Source organism: Chenopodium album, chromosome 1 (assembly GCF_948465745.1).
Source record: "Chenopodium album chromosome 1, dcCheAlbu1.1, whole genome shotgun sequence".
In the NCBI taxonomy this organism is placed as follows: domain Eukaryota; kingdom Viridiplantae; phylum Streptophyta; class Magnoliopsida; order Caryophyllales; family Amaranthaceae; genus Chenopodium; species Chenopodium album.
The window spans coordinates 80,069,406-80,088,994 of record NC_137834.1 but is presented as its reverse complement, the minus strand read 5'-3'; the positions used below and the strand labels follow the sequence as shown (position 1 = coordinate 80,088,994).

At 35.4% G+C, this 19,589-nt stretch overlaps 1 protein-coding gene across 2 annotated transcripts; it reads left to right on the top strand.

Moving 5' to 3' along the window:
* Positions 1-2,364: 2,364 nt before the first annotated feature.
* Positions 2,365-19,333, top strand: LOC145610086 (putative disease resistance RPP13-like protein 1). Of its 2 annotated transcripts, none has more exons than XR_014106226.1 (4): positions 2,365-2,567; positions 8,395-10,946; positions 11,108-11,243; positions 12,514-12,618. XR_014106226.1 is itself a non-coding variant. In XM_081665385.1 (4 exons), exons 2-3 carry the CDS (start codon positions 8,430-8,432, stop codon positions 12,568-12,570), a joined length of 2,871 nt encoding a protein of 956 aa, XP_081521511.1. In that variant the 5' UTR covers positions 2,365-2,567; positions 8,395-8,429; the 3' UTR covers positions 12,571-12,618; positions 19,123-19,333. The 2 variants fall into 2 exon arrangements, 1 of the variants encoding a protein (XP_081521511.1); XM_081665385.1 differs by adding an exon at positions 19,123-19,333 and having other exon boundaries at positions 8,395-11,243.
* Positions 19,334-19,589: the final 256 nt, after the last annotated feature.

Sequence of the window (19,589 nt, the reverse complement as noted above, 5' to 3'; positions counted from 1 at the left end):
TCCCTCCGTTTTTTTTATATACATCACTTTGACAATTAGGCTATTCACATACCATGGTTGACTTAATTTTTTCACCTTTTAAAAATAAATAAATATTATTATATAAAAGTAGTGTCTTGGCAAATGTGCCGGTCAAAGTTATGCATATAAAAAAAACAGAGGGAGTACTAAAACAAATATTGCTGACATCATCTCTTCTCAAAACTGTATACATGTTGCTTTCTTATGAAATTTTTTCCCGCCTAAAACTATTGATGATGTCATTTTTTGTGATGTTTTTTTTTTAAATTTTTATTTATTTATTTATTTGTGGTACTTTGTAAACAAGCTAAGTAAACTCTTTCAACAACTTTAATCTAGAAAATCGGAATATAATAAATTGAATAGCAACAATACTACTTTTTTTTATATATAAAGATCTATCATTCCTTTTCCTCAACTCCTTAACACTAATTTTCAGACGTCTAGAAATTTCTTGAAATACTAAAACTGTATTTCTTTCAAGAAATCTCCTTCCAATGAATTAATGGAAAAATTAAAATGGTTCATTGTATATACGAATTCTACACTATAATATTTTTTTTTGTTAAAATTGTGTATTGCACGGGATTAATCTAGTTGTGTACTATTTCCTCTATTTTTTTTTTTAAAAAAAAAACTAGAGTTGGAGTTGTGCGGAATTTAGGACATTTAATAAAGTAAGATGTTAGTGGGGTAAATAAAGTTATTTTTATTGAAAAGTAAGTGGTGCGAGAGGGGAATGGGGACCATTGGAGGGTTGAGAAATGATAAAGTAAGAGACAGTGGGGATATATTTACTACTCCCTCCGGATCGACCCTATGAGCAATTTTCATTGGTATTAACAAAGTTAAATAAGAAATAATAAAAGTGCATTGGATACGTAAGTTTATATGGAGTTTGTAAAAAAAATAGAGGGATAAAGTATAAATGTCTAAAATTTTACATGAGGAATCTAGTTTTTCACAAATATTGTTATTAATTGGAGGGTATTTTAATGCAAATAGCCCGGGATGATCATTTTGGGACTAAGTTTTGGCCATAAGGGTCGAACTTTTGGGGACGGAGGGAATATATATATTAAAAGGCGTTCATTTAAAGGAACGATGTCACGTGACACTCTTCAAAGTATGTGCAACATGTCACGTTTAGGCTAGATATGAACCTGTAACTTCTAACACATAAAGGTGGTACATTTACCATCTCAATCAACTTTTATTAATATTTTAAGGTTTACATAACATTAAATTTTATATATTTATTTAATTTATTAAGTAAATTAGAGGTTATATAATTTATTTTCTTTTCAAATAAATACATACTTCATCCGTTTCTTAATAGTTGTAACACTTCCCTAAAATGAAAATGTCATAATAGTTGCAACACACTATAAAAGGAAGGTGAATATTGTACTTTATCTTTATTTAAAGCACATGACCCACTTAATTATACTCCTAATAACCTTTTAACCCCATTTTAAGTGTATTATATCATGTGAGGTCCACTTTTATTAAATACCGTGATAAAGTTTGTGTTGCAACTATAAAAAAACGGAGAAAATATGAATTATGAAGTAAATACATAAAATACATATGTAGTAAAAAACATGCTAATTGCTAAGGCAACATCCGAACAACTTGCTAACTATACAAATTGTCGAATATAATTACAATTTAAAGAAGAACAAATTAGTAACCCGGGGTATCACTTGGGCCACACACTAGTTAGAATGGAAAATGATATGGGAGTTGGAAATCAATGTGGAACAAATTTGGGGGAGGGAAAAAAATCGATTCTAGGATCTTTTGAAGTAAAAATAAAAATAAAATGGACAAGTCTTGTATGTGGCTAGCTACATGGTGTGGCCACATTGGTTTATAAGAGTAATCTTTATTTATATGTATGAGTAACTTTATTTTTTTTACAAGTGAAATCAAGTAATTTAGAAATAAGTAACCCTATTTGTTCATTCGAATAACCCCGATTCTTTTGTTTTTAAAATGAAAGATTAATTCCATTCATTAAAGAGAGTAAACCCATCTTCTCATTTAAGTAATCTATATATGTTAAGGTAACCCCATTAGCTTATCACCGTAACCCCCTATTACTTAATTAATTGTCTTGTATGTGATTTTTGTAAAGTTGCCACACCATGTGGCTAACCACATATAAGACTTTGTGAAGATGAAAATAAAAATCGAGAGAGAATTTCTAACCATTTCGGCTATTCCTCGTTCATCTCAAATAAGTCTTTTTTTTATGGTATAAAAGTCATAGTCCGTATGATATTGATCTTATTTTTATAAAAACAATAAATTCTCACTCCTAATGCCAACCTCCATTATCCTAAATTCCACTCCCACCTAACAAAATTGTGAGGCAGCAGAAAGTCAAGTCAATTCTCATTCATTTATTCCACTCCGTTGAAGAATGTGAGTAGAACTAAACTCAGAAAGATCCGAGGAAGTCCCAAATCGTTCTTATTTCTCAATCAGCCTTCCCTTCACCAGTTCACCAGCTCGGATAGGTCGTGAATCTCTTCAGTTAGGTATGTATTACCTCTGCAAATCCCCAATTTGTTGAATTTAAATTTATTTTTTTCCTTTTTATGGGATATATTAGCTAAGCTATAGAAGTAGATAAATTGTTTCTATTACTAGTATTAATTTTGTAATTGAAAATATTCATGCTATTTAATATACAAGTAAAAGAAAAACTCCATACCCAATGGAATGAAATCAGGACTAAGAGCGTTCTCACTAGTGAGCAAAAAAAATTCTCCTCATTCTCTCTCTACCCACTTTCTCTCTCTTCCCAACTAAATTTGCTCATGAGCATTTTTAGTGAGCAAAATCTATCCCATTAGTGAGCAAAAAAAAAAAATGCTCATCAATCTCTCTCCTACTTTTTCACATACCCCACCAATATCTCTCTCTCTTACACATCACCCTATTAATATTTATTATGTTTTGGTTAAATTAATATTTATGGGTACTAATTACAATTATACTTTTATTTAATTTAATACAATTATTAAATTTTCATTCAAAATATTGAAATTTAATCGCTAATTAATTATAAATGTAATACAACATAAAATTTAATTAGCGTACGAATACATTTAATACTACAAACCAATAACGAACCTAGATTTTAAACGTACGATTAATACTCTATTAAATTGTAATCTTACGACAAATTTATTTTTTTTACTCATTAATAGAGCCATATTTTTGCCAAATGTGTTCCACTAAATCCGCTTTTAATTGAACATGAGTGTCTCTGTCACGTAGTGACATTCTTCTGTGGACGTACGTGTCGAAATCAACGTTTGGCGGTCGGCCAACATTGAATTCAAAAGGCTCGTTATTGTTAACTGTAGCACTTGTAGTGGGTCTTGTAATTTGCGGGCGATCTTGTTCATAGTACCTTCTTAAAACTTCGGCCCGAGCATAGTTGTGTCGTTCATCTTCGACAATCATGTTGTGCATAATGATACAAGCTTTCATTATGTCACACAATATGTCTTCGTTAAATGCAAGGGAGGGTTGTCGTAGAACGGCAAACCGAGCCTGTAAAACCCCAAAAGCCCGTTCAACGTCCTTCCGAGCTGCAGCTTGTTTATCAGCAAATAATATTTCCTTTTGAAGTTGTGGAAGTGTTATACCTTGAATAAAAGTAGCCCATTTTGGGTAAATGCCATCTGCTAAGTAATAGCCCAAGTTGTACTCATGGTCGTTCACGGTGAAATGAATTGGAGGTGCCCGACCATGAAGAACATCATCAAAGACCGGAGATCGGTAAAGGACATTAAGATCATTACAAGATCCCGGGATCCCAAAGAATGCATGCCAAATCCATAAATCTTGATCTGCAACGGCCTCTAGAATGAGGGTTGCATTTTTATTACGGCCTGCGTATTGCGCTTTCCAAGCCATAGGACAATTCTTCCACTCCCAATGCATGCAGTCAATGCTACCTATCATACCGGGAAAACCTCGCATTTCATTTTGATGCAAGATTCTCCTTAAATCTTCGTCGGTGGGACTTCTGAGATATTCAGCTTCAAAATGTGTAATAACCCCTTGACAAAAATGTTGCAAAGCCAATCTGGAGGTAGTTTCGCCAATGCGCAGATACTCATCCACCGCATCTGGACAGGTACCATACGCCAACATTCTAATCGCAGCGGTGCATTTCTGCAACGGTGATAACCCAAGCCTTCCAGCTGCATTCCTACGTTGCTGGAAGAATTGATCCCCCTCGACCACCTTGTTCATAATCCTACAAAACAAAGGTCGTTGCATTCGAAATCTACGCCGGAATTGTTTGTCGCAATAAACTGGATTACTTGCAAAGTAATCATTAAATAATTGAACATGCCCCTTTTCCCTATCTCTTCTATCTGTATCCCCTCTACGCTCTGGAACACATTCAACATTGGATACGGGTTGGGGTTGTGTTTGGTTGTTATACAACAAAGTTGGTAGATGGGCTGTGACAAACTCGTCAACTAAATGATCAAATTCAACGTATTGATCAGAATCAGACGAGCTGGAGGTTGAGCTAATGGAAAACATTGTGTTTGCTGGTTCCTTGGGTGTTTGGATATTTTTGAGGAGTTGGATTATATTTGCGTAAGATGGTATCACTATCATTTATATGCATGAAAACTCAATGACAAGTCCAAAAGATTCATGACAATTCCATGAGTGATGAAACATGATTGACAATTCAATGAGTGATGAAACATGATTGACAATTCAATGACACTTAAGATAGTAAGACAGAAAAGAATGTTGACTATTCAAAATACATTTATACAACTGACATGAAATACATATGACTACTCAATGTCTAATAAGACAAGGGACATGAATACAACTCATAAAAATTGAACAAAATAAAGATATACTAATTAAAGATAAAATAATTAAACAAATCTAAATTCGGAATACAACTACTTAAAAATAAACTAATTGAAATTGAACAACATAAAGATAAGCTAATAAAAGATAAACTAATTAAACAAATCTAACCAAATAATACAACTAATTAAAAATAAACTACTTAAGGAAATACAGTCAATTTCTACCGTAGACTAGTTGAAGTAACTCGTCCTTGTGGGCCTCTTCGGAGTGAGCGGTGTTGTCCTTGCTAAAAGTGATTGAAGCATATCAAAATTCATCTTCTTCTCTGCTAAATCAACTTGTTTTTGCTTCCTCTTTTCCTTTTCTCTATCAAGTTCCAACTGTTGTTGTCGTAAATTCGCCTCCCTTTCTCTAACCTCAGTACACGCTTTTATCTGCTCACTAATGCTCAATATTACACTTTCGGAAGCAACTGCTTTGCCCTTACGCTTAGCCTTCGTTTTTTTGACACCGTCTGGTCGTGGTAATCCTCCGGACATAAATCCATCAGTACGGATTTCATTCTCACTCTCCGCCCTAGACCTTTTCCCACTTCCACTGCTATCTTCCTCATCATCGGCACCGCAACCCTTTCTTTCCTCCTTTGACAGACCCCATCTTAGTTTAGTCCTCCACTTCGGATCTTTATTAACCATTTCCACTCCATGTGGAAATGCAAAATTATGTTGTGGATTAGAGGAGATATAAAACAACTTGGAAGCGTGTTTAATTCGATCGGCTTCGTTGTAACCACTTCCGCTTTCAGGGAGTTTGCCCGCCTCCTCATAGCAATTAGTCCACTGTAGCAAATCAGCTGCCATTCTTCTCCAATGTGTCTCCAAACTCTTCAAAGGTCTTGGCGGGAGAATATGCGGTTTCTCAGCTTGTAGTTTACAGTAAGCTGCATGAACTTTTCGCCATAGTTCGGATGCCTTTTGGCTCGTACCACGAAGCGCATCATCACTTAGTTCTAGGTAGAACCCAATTAGAGCTTCATCCTCAGCAACCGACCAAATGCGACTCGCTTTGGCAAGTGGTTGATTGGTCGGAATCCTTGGAGGTGGTGGAGGGTACTATGGTGTCTCCGGAACAACTTCTTCTTGGCTGAGATCGTACTCAGAGTTGCTCCCTTCGGTAACGGGAGGAGTTTGTTGCTCAAAAAAAGTGTTTTCATTGTTGGGAATCTGAGGAGGTGTTGGTTGATGAACGGAATTTTGAGAAGAAGGGTTGCCTAATCTTCCTAGGAATAATTGAAAATTTGGACTACTAATGAAATCATCACCTAAATCAGAAAAATGTTGAGCAAGTTGATTGTAATTAGGGTTGTTTGGATCCATTATATTGTATAATAAACAACAATATATACTTAAGAGGCACACCTAAATTAAAATGGAATAACGTTAATAACGTTTTAAATAATTTCTAGTGCTACAAAAAGTAATTAAATAAATTTTTTTTTTTTTTGTTGAGAAAAAAAGTAGTTATACTAAAAAATAAACAGTAATATTAGAAAATGAAAATTGAATCTAACTAAACTTGGGAGTGAAAATAATAAAGAGTTTTTTGGATTTTTTAAACAAAAAAAAATATTGCTACTTAAAATATCATTAATAACGTTTTGAAAAAAATTAAAGTACTAAAAACTGTAATTAAATATAATAAACCAAAAAAAAAAAATAACCTTTCTCAACTTTATATTAGAAATTATAACATAAATATCACTAGAAATGTGATTAAGTGTAATATTTGGTGTTTTTGTGATTTTTGAAATTATACCAAAATATGTCAAAATGGATCTCTATTTGTAGAGAAAAAAAAAATATAACCGTTGGTGAATTTTTTTTTTTTTTTTTTTAATAATTATAAAACGGCCAAATTACCGTTTTGATTTAATTACCGTTGCTAAACGGTTGAATTTTTTGATTGGAGGAACAGGCTGACAGGGACGCGTGTCAGCTTCCTATTGGCTGGACTGACGCGCCCTGTCAGCCGATAAATGTTATTTTTTTTTTGCTTTGCTGCCTTCAAAACGACGCGTTTTGGGGGATAGTTGTTCAGACCAAACCCCAAAACTCGTCGTTTTGAGGGTGTGAAAAGTAAAAAAAAAAGGACGTTTAATGCTTGCTGTGGGCCCCACGCTATCACTGTTCACTATCAGTTTTGCTCATAGGATGAGCAAATTTCAATATGCTCATGAGCATATTTTGATTTGCTCATTGGTGGGGAAGCAAATAATGCAATTTTGCTCATGAATTTTGCTCATGAGCAAAATTCTCCTCACTAATGGGAATGCTCTAAGGCCCTGTTTAGTTCGCCTTATATTTGCTTATCTGAACTGGTCTGATGTGCTCTGGTCTGGTCTTCTGATTTGAATGTCAGATTTGACCAAACTTTGACCTTAAATATACGATAATCTATACGGAAAAAATATATCAAGTGGGGTCTTGTTAGATTCGCAATATTGTGTATTTTATTAATATGTGATTTTCAGAATTTTTTTAATTACGAATTAAAGATATTTAGCGATAGAAAACTGCACAAAAAAATGATGATCTCATCTGAACTTATTTTTTATGATCTTAACTTTTTTTTTTTTTTTTTTTTTTTGAAATAAGTAAAAATAAGGTGAACTAAACAAGACCTAAATGTTACTTCTCCATTTCTCAAAGATTGCTTCTACTAGCTTAGTTCTTTTACTACCCAAGAAAAATAGATACTTTGTTTTGTACTTTTGTAGCTGATTTGAATGCGTAAATGGTGGGTAGAAATTAGAAACTGGAAAATGAAATAGAATTGTACAAGAAGTATTGTGATAGAGTATAAAATATATTACTGGTCTCAAGACTCTCAACCATTAGCTTAAGCTTTTGATTGAGATGGTCCTATAACATTGTATTAAGGGCCAACATGTTACATGTTACAAAGGTCACGGGTTTAGTATAAAACATATTCCTAGAACTTTACCATCAGCTTAACTTAAGAGGGTCCTTTTACAATTGTGACAAGCTTTTAAGAGATGAAGGCAGTTTTACCCGATTTCCCAACATTTGCCATTTTATTGTAACTATAAATCACAAAAATTAGTCAAATTAGGCTGGGTAAACAGTGTCAAATATGTTTTTTTTGTTTCCAATCTTTACTTGAAGATAAATGATACTATAAGAGAAGGGTCTTCAATCTTCTTTGTTCTAATCTCTATATTGGTTCTTGGCCAAGCCGCTTAATTGTTGTTGGTTACTTTCCTAATCCAAATTCGATCATTGCTCTGATCATTGATATTTCATTGAAAGTTCAATTATTATTTTTTCATCTTTCTATATAGCTTGAAGATTTTACATGACTGGTAAGATTTATAAATCATTCTACAACATCCCTTGTAGTGTATGCAAGCTTTTAAGGATTTTACAAAACTCCAAACAGCAAACTGTTTACCAATATTAATGTTTCCTTAATTGCTATTTTCAGGAAGACTTTGAGGCAAAAGGAAATCTTATCTAATAATGGGTGATTTAATTCTTTCTGCCTTTGCGTCAGAGGTATTTAAGAAATTATGGGATCCGGTTTTTAATGTCGTTGGTGATGAGGTCCAAAAGGTGAAAGACATGGATGTGGCATTGAGAAAGCTAGAAGTATGTACAGAAGAAGCCCTAGACCTGCTGCATAAAGTAGACTCTAGCCATAGACAAGAAGCTGACAAATTGGCTTACTATTGTCATGAAGCCGATGATCTTATTGAAGAGATTGAGCATGAGATTAGGAAGCTGAAACCATTATTATCATCCAGCCGCTCATTATGTCATATTATGATATCATCAAAAAACTGGACCAAGCCTCATAAAATAAATGAGTTGAAGAAGAAAATGGCTGGAATAATAGATAATTTGAGGGAACATGTGTACTCAAACCAACAAATTCAACCGCCTTCGAATTCTGTTAGTAACTCCAACAAACATCTCCAATTAATAGGGAGGGAACCAGACGTCCAAGTCATAATTGAAGAGTTAATCCAGTGGGAGAAATATGGTTCTAATGGAGTTTCTATTGTAGGCATGAGAGGAATTGGAAAGACAGCACTTGCCGATTACATCCTCAATCACAAGGATGTACAAGCCAAGTTCCCTCTTATTTTACGAGCTTCCATGTCTGGTAACAATTTCTGTGAGGAAGACATGATTTCTAGGCTTGTTGTGGTCTATTCTCAAGAGAGGCTCAATTCTAGGAAGTGGGTCAAGCTCGAAAACTATGAGATTCTTCTCCTGAACCGTGATAAGTGGTTAATTATGTTGGACAATCTTGGAGAAGTTCCCTCAACTGTTTGGCGTGACTTTCAAACTTCTTATCTAACAACTGGGAGAAAGCTTCTCATCACCACCCTCAGTCCTAGAGTTGGAAGAATGGCTCGAACTACTGTCCATTATTTAAAGCCCTTGTCAGAGACACATTGTCAAGACCTGATCCGTCATGAGTTTATGCTTTCTCGCAACTCTTTCGTATCTTGGCCTTCTATGAGCAGTGACTTGGCTAGTAAATGTTACGGTTTGCCATTAATTGCCCAATTCTTGGTTTGGTCATTGCCGGGCATTGGGGAGGAGATTCAAAGGTTCCTTCATGAAGACTTGTGGAGTTGGCCAGGATTTGTAAAAGAAATTCTACCGATTTTAAAATCAAGCTTCATGGGTCTTGAATCAAAACTAAGGTGGTGTTTTTTTTTTCTCTCCTTGTTCCCCCACGACTATGCTTTTTGCAGGGAGGATTTGATTCATTTATGGATTGGTGAACGACTAGTTCTACCTCATGCTTTGAGATTTGAGAATAACGGGCAGACAATTTTCAACGAATTACTGGAAAGATCTATCATTCAACCACAAGCTATTGACAGCCATGGTTTGATGAGGTATGAAATCCATAAATTTTCTCATGACTTTGCCCATATTCCTGGTTCTAAAACATTTGTCCGCATGGATGCTGAATGCCCTTCTAGTCCTTATCAGCGGTATAAGTACACATGTCATTTGTCCTTGTCTTGCAATAAGCAACTACAGTGTTGGGATGAAGTAGGGGAGCAACTGAGGCGCTTAAGAACATTGCTTTTGTTACCTGATCACCAACAAAGTGGGCAAATAAGCAATCTTCCTGATGATTTTTTCAAGAAAGTGTCGAAACTTAGAGTACTAGCCTTAAACAAAACCAACATCACTGAACTTCCAAGATCTATATATAAGTTGAAGCACCTTCGCTTTCTAGACATTTCAGACACAAATATAAAAAAATTACCTGAGAAGTTTGCTAACCTATCCACCCTACAAATTCTTAAGCTAAAAGTTGGCCCTGAAATTCCAAAATTACCCATGAACTTCAGCATGTTAACTAACCTTTCGTTTGTTGATTGGAATGGATGTCATATACAAAAAATGGAAGCTATGCTACGCAATATTGGGAACCTTGTCAACCTCCAGACTCTTCCCTTATTCATTGTAGGTAGCAAGAAGGGATATCGTATTTCAGAGCTGAAGAGTATGAATTATATCCAAGGATCAATCAAGATAATTAATCTGCAAAATGTCACTGATGAGGCAGAGGCTAGAGAAGCCATGTTATCTCATAAATCATTTATTCGAAGGCTGGAATTCATATGGACAAAAAAACCCTCAAATGCAGAAGCAGTTCTCTCAGGCCTTCAACCTCATAACCAATTGAATGAATTGAAGTTAGTAGGTTACAGTGCTCCCTCATTTCCGCAATGGCTTTCTAATAGTGTCACCAAGCTTCATAAACTCGAGTTAGTGCAATGTCAATTTTGCTGCAACATACCTGCAGTTGGACAACTTCCATATCTTAAGACCCTTCATCTTGAAAAATTTAATTCTTTAGTAAATTTGAGCCCGAGTTTCTGTGGAGCACCAATAAATGGTTTTGGCTGTTTTCGCTCACTTGAATCACTGGTATTGCATGACATGGTGGAGCTTCAAGAATTGGAAGGATTGGAAGCCAATATACCTTGCCTTCACGAGCTTAAGGTCATAAACTGCCCGAAGTTAAAGAGCTTGCCTTCCCTTTACCATCTTATTTCACTTGTTGATTTAGAATTCAAGGGATGCAATTCTTTGAACTCGATACCAGAGTTGCCAACATCATTAAAGACATTGACTGTTAGAGATTGTGATTTGGTGAAAAGCAGATGTCTAGATGGAGGTGAAGATTGGTCAATGATTAAAAATATTTTGGACGTATTAGTTGATGGTGTTAAAATCCCTACATTGGCTTGTGAACATATTCCTTCTCCAAACGCGGAAAGTCATAACACATATCTCCAGGTATGGACTGAACTTTTCATAGATTAATGAATAAAATGTGCAAAACTGTTTCTGATTTTGTTTAGAATTGTGTAAGGTCATCTCACTATAACAAGCATTTACATTTGGTTTGGCTTAAGAGAATTAAATTTTCAACTTCTTTTGTATGAACATATATAAATCTATCTTCACAGTAACAATTAAAACTTATTTTCATTGTTGCAATTCTTGCAAAGTTATTTGTGAGAATTCAGTTTCAACATAGAAATATATATTAGTTTGAAATTATATGTTTTTGTTATTTTGTTTGAACTATCTTGTCAAAAAAAAAAAAAAAATAAATAAATAAATAAATAAATAAAACATATAGCCTTTCTTTTGGTGTGTTAATAGTGCATTTGAAAGGAGGGGGTGGGGGGGGGGGGTTGTGGTAAAGAATGAGTAGTGTGTAGACCTAGTAATTCTGACCCAACTTGTGACCCGAAAACGACTCCAAATTGACCCAACATGAAGGTGGAGTTGACTTGATTTCGACCCGACCCAATTTGAACCCGAATTACTTAGACTTGAACAAATAAGATCCGAAATGACCCGAGCTAAAATTACTTTGTACTGATACGTAGAGTTCATTATTGTTATAATTAGTCAATAAAAAATAGTCTAAACTATTGTTTTGTTAACTTATACTTTGTATGAGTTGATTAATTATAATTAGTCAATAATAATCCAAGTCTAAACTATTGTGTGAGTTCAGAGTTTTGCTTTTGTTGTTACCAAAAGAATTGTTTTACCATAAGTTATTTTTTGCTTTAATAACTTTTCTTCCTATGCACCTTTCTCTCATTTATAAATGTGGAACAAAATCTATTACAATATTGTAAAATTTCATTATTGATTTAAATATAAATTTTACAATTTGTAAATCCATAAGTCAATAAATCCAAAATAAGTAGTTTTATTTTAGTTTCAGTGAGCAAAAATAGTTTAAGCTCCCTCCGTTTTCTTTTGTTTGTCTCATTGGAATCCTAAGAGATTTTAATGAAACTGAAATATAGTAATTTATTGGTTTTTCTATACTTAAAAACAAAATCATGTAGGATCTTATTGTTTCCAAATAGATATTAGATAGGATCATAGGACAAACATTTAAAGATAGAAAAGTAGCTTAAGTTGAAAAAAACAACTTTGAATCAATTAATACTAATCAAAGAGAACATGTCTTATCTCTATATTATTTAACAATTTTGGAATAGGAGATATGAATTGATAAGTTTTTACCAAAATGTTCCAGGGTTTCCAACACATTGTTCAAGGTGTTAAGTCAATAATTATTAACCAGCTGTTTTAAGGAACTACATCAATTTCAGGTGCTCCTTGCATTGCCTTATGACTTCTGGTAATCTTCTAAAATAGACTTCTTCATTTCTTAATATTTGTCTATAGCTCTTACTATCTCCTTCTCTTATTATGGGTGACAAAAGAATATTATATGTGTTATGTGCAATGGAAATTATGGAAGGGTATTATTTGTGAGACACGAGTGTTCCTTTGTTGCACATAATAAAAAACGGAGGTAGTACTTTGCACAATTATGTTGAAAATTGAATTTGTTTTTCTCTTTACCGTTGAAAATGATTTATACCATGTAGTACAATCTACACAAAAGCTTTAAAAGACCAAGAAGGGATTGGTGTAGTTGGTTTTGAATTCCTCTTGAAATGTTAGGGTCATAAGGTCGAATCCTCCTAATAGATTGGGGTGAGAATACCTTGCCCTTCCCTCTCAAAAGCATACTAAGAAAATGTGAGGGCTAGGGTTCATATGCTCATTTAGCTTAAGGTGTTTTCAATTACGTTAATTAACTTTCTGGCCTCCCAAAATACTTCCCTTGTTGGAATTAAGCTGCATAGCCCGTTTCTAGGCATGTCTCCTCTTGAAAACCTGGCAAGTAAAAGGACATCACAAACTAAAAGACAATGCATTCTAAAACAAAGGTCTATGTCTTCAATATTAAAGTATTAGAAATAGGAGGAAGAAGCCTTATTTCTAAAAACGAGAAACAGTGGGTAAGAAGGTTTGTTATACAAATTGGGTTTTATGGTTTCGTTGATGAAACTAGAATTCAAGGTGAACTCTAATGTTGCCAACAAGTAGTGATCGAAAAAAAGAATGTTGTTGGTAAAGGTGAAGTTTGGGTGAGAGTTTTCTCAGGTTCGTATCTATGTGTTTGGTATCGTTGGACATCCTTCTTGGTAAGAAGGTCTTTATCCTCTTTTTTTTTACAGCTGAGAAAAAGGGATGATCAATCCCCAGATAACATGCAACTACTATTACTAACACAATGAAAACTTAAGAGAAGATTTCTAATGCTGCTAAGGTCCTTTCTTGCATTTAGAGCTCCTGTAAGATATCCCTGCAACCAATTAGCAAGCCTGATATCCGGAGCATGGACTTCTTAGAGCCACAGGTGCAGCTTCAGCACTTCATTAACTCCCCTGAGAGTTGTAGAAATCATACAAGGCACTCTATCTGTTGTCTGCAAAGGTCCCTCCCCCTGTGTAATAATACCATCAGAAGTTTTAAGCGCCCAACGCCATTGAGGTTTGTTCCTGCTTCTCGCTTTCCTTATCCCTAGAATAGTTGGCCTGCACTCACCGCTCCCTGCAATTAGACTGACAAGCTTGCTCTGTCTATGCGCCTCCCTGTTAATATACCTTGCTTCAAAGCCTGGTGGGCAGACTTGATCTGAACCTGCATCATCTGCACACATCTCAGTGTTGCTAATGTTTCTATTCGCATTTACCTTGTATTCCATTCTCTTAATCGTTGTCCATGCATTCTGCTTAGTCTTCTTGAAAATCAGACTGTTCCTGGCCTCCCAAATACTCTCTAAACCAGCCAAAAACAAAGAGTAACTCTCTTCCAAACCCCTTACATTGTCACATAAAACTCTCTGCCAGTTGTGAATCCAATTTGCAATTGGATTGTTGTCCTGGTGAGAAACATTGATTCCCAGACTGCAGCCCCTCCAGATGTGACTAGCTAAAGAGCAGACCCTAAATAGGTGTTCCAAAGTCTCTAAATGAGTGAGATCACTCTCCTCATCATTATAGCAAAGCAGGCAGTGGTGACTTGCACCAAGGCCCCTTCTTTTCCTTCCACTACCTACGGGTAATGCACCTTTGAAAATTTTCCAAAGCAAAACCTTCTGCTTCGGATTTCCAGTATATCTCCAAAATCTCTACCAGTTGATATTGTCTGAAGCACTTTGCTGATTCGTTGGTCCACCATGATGGTGATTTCCATCAAACAGAAACTTGTAACCACTTTGCACAGAGTAGTTACCTTTCCTATCTCCATTCCAAGTTATTAGGTCTTCAAACCCGACATCTATGGGAGTGATAGTGGTGAGCTTTTCAGCTGTGGCCTCATCAAAAATCGTTTTGCAGGCTTCAAGATTCCACTCACCATTATTCTTGATCAGGGAAGCAACTTTAGCATCCGTGAAAGCATTTTGGCCACTCCAAACAGGCGCCTACCCATGAATCCAAGGATGGTGAATTTTTGCACTGCACCCATCCCCTATAGACCACGAGCAGCGCTGCTTTAACACATGTAGACCCCATTTTATCCCCTTCCAGCCCCAAGAACCCATTTTATTATTACACCAGTTGCTATCAAACAAAGTTGTCTTCTCAATGCCATACTTAGCACAAAAGACCTTACTAATCAGGGAGTCAGTGTTCATAATGATGCGCTGACAGGATAACGTCGTATCACCTAATCAAAAGTAATTACCTAAGTCCTCTAACTAAAGTAGATAGAGAAGTAGGGTCGAATCCACAGGGAAACTGGTCTTTCTATTCCTAATTAATTAATTATAATCTAAATTATTAAAGTAACCAATGTTGTTATAATTAAAGTCTATACTACGAAGAATATGAGTAAGGGAATAATGCAGGTAGAAATCAAATAATAAAAGCCTAGGGCATAGGTTCACTAATAAACAATAAACAATAATCCAGGGTAAACCATAATAATCAATCATCAATGCATCAGTCAATCAGATCATAAAGGGCTTTCGCTACGTATTATAATCTCAGAGTTAATTTACCGGTATTAAATCTCATCTCTCGAATCCCGACTTAACCATTTATAAATTAATCCGTCTATTGAAACTAAACCTAAACATCAATTCTCATCTCTCGAATCTCGAATCAATATTGTTAAACTCATACAATTAAACCTGGCCAAATCTAATTGCATAGCATTAAAACAATCAATAGGAAATTAAATAAGCATTAACAATCAATAATCATAATTTACCCTTTCATATTATTTATTAGATCCCCATAAACCCTAGAAAGTAAACTACTCAGACATGATTAAAACTAAATAAATTAAAGCAATTAAACAAGTCATAAGGGATTGAAGGAATAAAAATACTAAAATTAATAAAGTAGAAATCGTACCGAATCGACGAAATTACAAAACAGAGTTAAGAGCAAGAGTAAAAGTTTAGAGAGAGAAAATCTAAGTAGAGAGAGAATAATAGTAAGAGTATGTAAAAAGAAAAGATCCTAAACTTGCTTAATAAAATTACATTTATACTAAGCAAGAAATTCTACGCTAAGACAAACTAATCAGGAGCCTAATTAGCCATCAGAAACTCGCGCCCGGTTAGGCCCGCCTTTTTTCTCGAAACCCCTTCTCGCGCCCGGTCGGGCGCGTCCACCGGGCGCTGCTGCCTCTTCTTCTTGACTCGCCCCGCCCGGCCGGGCGCGCCTTCGGGCGAGGCTGCCTGGCTCCGGGCAACCTCACTTGGGCACCAAAATGGACTTCGATTGGGCCCCGAATCTTCGGCCCAATCGGATTTCCTCTTTGGGTCTTTGAAACTTGGTCCAAATGCCTCGGAATTTCCAATACCGAGCCCTTAATCACCGGTTTGATTACTCTATCCGGCCTTGGGCTACAACAAGTGGTCGTGCTCCTCCAATGCTCGTAGTCGCTCCTCGAAAATCCGGGAAAATGCTCCTAAAGTGCAATTTCCTACAAAACTCAACCAAAACTACGAAAACACTAGAAAACACCAATTAGTAATAAAAGTGGCTCGAAAGAGCCAAAAACACTACTAATTATGACCAAGGGACGGGGGTAAATCACTATATAAAATAGGCATATCATGCGCCAACCCTGTTTTGCATGTAAAGCTTGGTTAAAAAATCTAGCATCGAGATTGCCAAGTCCCCCTTCCATCTTTACAGTTGTTAGATGTTTCCAACTCTTCCAATACACCCCTTTACAATCCTTATTTCCCAGCCACCAAAACTTGGAAATGATGCTATTTATTTTCTTCAGAATTCCCACAGGGCATGACAGATAGGACATAGGTCCCAAGGCTGGAAAGCACTGACTTTATAAGAGTAAGCCTCCCCGCATGAGACAGAAAGAGGGAATTCCAAGCATTTAGCCTATCCTTCACTCTGTCCACCATAAAACTAAAGATTTCTTTTTTTTTTTTTTTGTAGTACCAAAATCAGCTGGAATGCCCAAGTAAATTCCAAACTTACTGCTCCTACTTATGCCCAGTAGATCACTAAACTGGTTAAGATCATCCTCTTTTGAGTTTGGACTAGCAAGAAGCACTGACTTGCTGTGGTTGATAATCTGACCTGAAGCCTTGCAGTAAGTATTAAGAACGTTTTTTAGCGCTGCCACATTGCTTTCTTTTCCATGCTAAAAAAAAGCCGAGTCATCTGCAAAAAAATAGATGGCTAATCTTGGGTTCTCTTTGGGCCACAATTAGTCCTACAATATTTCCTTTTCTTTCTTCACCCCTAATTAACCCCGAAATACCTTCCATACACAAGATAAACAAACAAGGTGATGACGGATCACCTTGTCTAAGGCTACACCTTGGCACAAAAGGCTTTTAAGTGCAGCCAATTATGATTACCGAGAAAGAGACTTTGGTAACCCAAATTTGCACAGAACTCTTTCTAGGAAGTCCCATTTGATACGATCATACGCCTTACTCATATCCATCTTGATAGCTAACTTACCCCTTACACCCTTCTTTGTCTTCCTGATATTTTCTAGAAGTTCATGTGCAAGCAATATGTTATCCGAAATAGCTCTGCCAGGGATGAAGGCGTTTTGAAAGTGACTAACTAAGTCGTTTATCACCTTCCTAAGCCTATTTGTGATACACTTGGAAATAATTTTATAAATGACATTGCACAGCCCAATTGGGCGTAATTTATCCATGGATTCAGGGTTATCACACTTTGGAATAAGGGAAATATTTGTGAAATTTAACTCTCGAAGGATGTTACCTGAAGTTAAAGCTGATTGAATAGCTTCTATTACATCGTCTTGAATCCAAGTCTTGAATCCAATTCCAGTTTTTTCTGATAAAAGCCCGCCGGTACCCCGTCGGGTGGTGCTTTCCATGGCTTCATTGCAAACAGGGCATTCTTGATTTCCCTTCTCGTGTAAGGCTTAGATAGCATGTCTTTCTGGTCTTCTGAAAGTGAAGCTGTAATGCCCCTGATACCTTGATCAATCTCATCTATTGTATTCATAGATGGTAATTGATCATCACTTCCATAAATTTTCTGGAAATAAGACATAACTTTCTTTATCCTCTTGATCCATATAGTTAAAGTTCTTTATTTTGGGCTTGAATTGTGGTTTTTTTCTTACTTTCCTATAGAGTAAGAACCACTTCTTCTTTCAAATTTTTCTCAAGATTAACTATCTGTACTTGTATAGCATTTTGGATTGAGCGATGAAGTCTTATATTTAGTCATTTTCGAAAAAGTAAATTCTTCGTAGTCCTGTGTTCTCCCATGTGGGTTTATTTGAGGTTGCTTCCTTTGGACAAACTGTTAGCGATTAAAAGTGGGGTGTAGTTTATAATTTTCAGGTGAGGTGTGGATATGCTCAATCCTTTGTGTTATTTTATGTTTGAATCGTATTTCTGTTGGTATGGACATTACGAGTTGAAGTTATGGTTTTGTTTTGAGTTTCAGTTTTGACTGAATTTCGGGTTGTTGGTATTGGTGTTTAGGAGTTGAAGTTATAGTTTTGTTCTGGGTTTCAGTTTGGCTGAATTTCAGGAAAAAATTGTTAGGGAGGTTAGAGGGTCTTCGAAGGGTGAAATTTGAGGTGCAATGCAACTCTTTTATCATGTTATGTATGATAGTTCAAAATGGATTTTAAGTTACCTGCTTACTTTTGATTTCACAAATTGAAAGGTTAGTATTGTTCTAACTTTATTTAGTTTTGGTTTTAGCTTGTGGAAATTTTTGGGTTCATAGCATGCCAAATAGGCAAATAAGAGAGTTTTGATTGTTTCTTCTTCTTCTTTTTTTTTTTTTTTTTTTGTTGTCGAATAAATCAAGTATGAGGTAAGAAAAGAATCATTTAAATCTTACATTTTTCATGAAAATAAATCACTTAAATCTAGCTTCCTTTTTTTGTTTGAGGTGGATAAGGATATTGTTATCTTAGATTTTATAGAGCTAATAAAGCAATGAATGTGAGAAAATAAATAATTAAAAAAAATTTTAGTGAGTTTGAATGGGGACCATGGAGGGAGTATTGATTGTTTCATACATGTATTATGTATAGGTACTATTAGTATAGCAAATTAGCAATCTTGTAAATTATGTTTTTAATTTTAATTAAGTGCATTTTTGGTTTTCCCTTTGAGTATTTTTTTAAATTCAAATGATATACTCCGTAAAAAGTTTTAAATTTTAGAAACTAATGTTATTTAACAATATTTTATTTTAGATTTATATAGGAAGTTGAGAAGTTGGACAAATTTTCACTTCCCCTCCCCTGGACTTGCATAATAAAGTAAGATCTAACAAATACTTTTCTTTCGTTACAGGTGCAATTGGTGACGCCTTGATCTTGGATTAGATGGTTACCAGCTCTATATGAGTGTATGATTGTATTTGGGATGTAATTCCAATTGAACAATTAGTTGTACTGTAGTACAGGCAGTCATCAACATAAACTATAGAGTGTATTTTATGCTATAAATATGATCATTACTCACTCTTCAAATAATCATAACTTGAATTTAGGGTTCGATTCCACCCCGCCCCAATCCAAGGTAAAAAAATCCGCTTCGAATTCGAGAAAAAAGTAATCTGAGTTCGACTCCGTTAAAATAATCCGACTCCGTGTTGGAGGAGGGTCGGAGTCGGGTCCTACAAAAAATCCGAGAAAAAAAATCCGACTCCGACAAATGTCCGACTCTTATGAATTATGCGACTCTAACTCCAATAGATTGTGGATTTTGGTGTGGGTCATGGTAGCATGGGTGTTGGTTGTAAAGGCCCAAATAGCCCA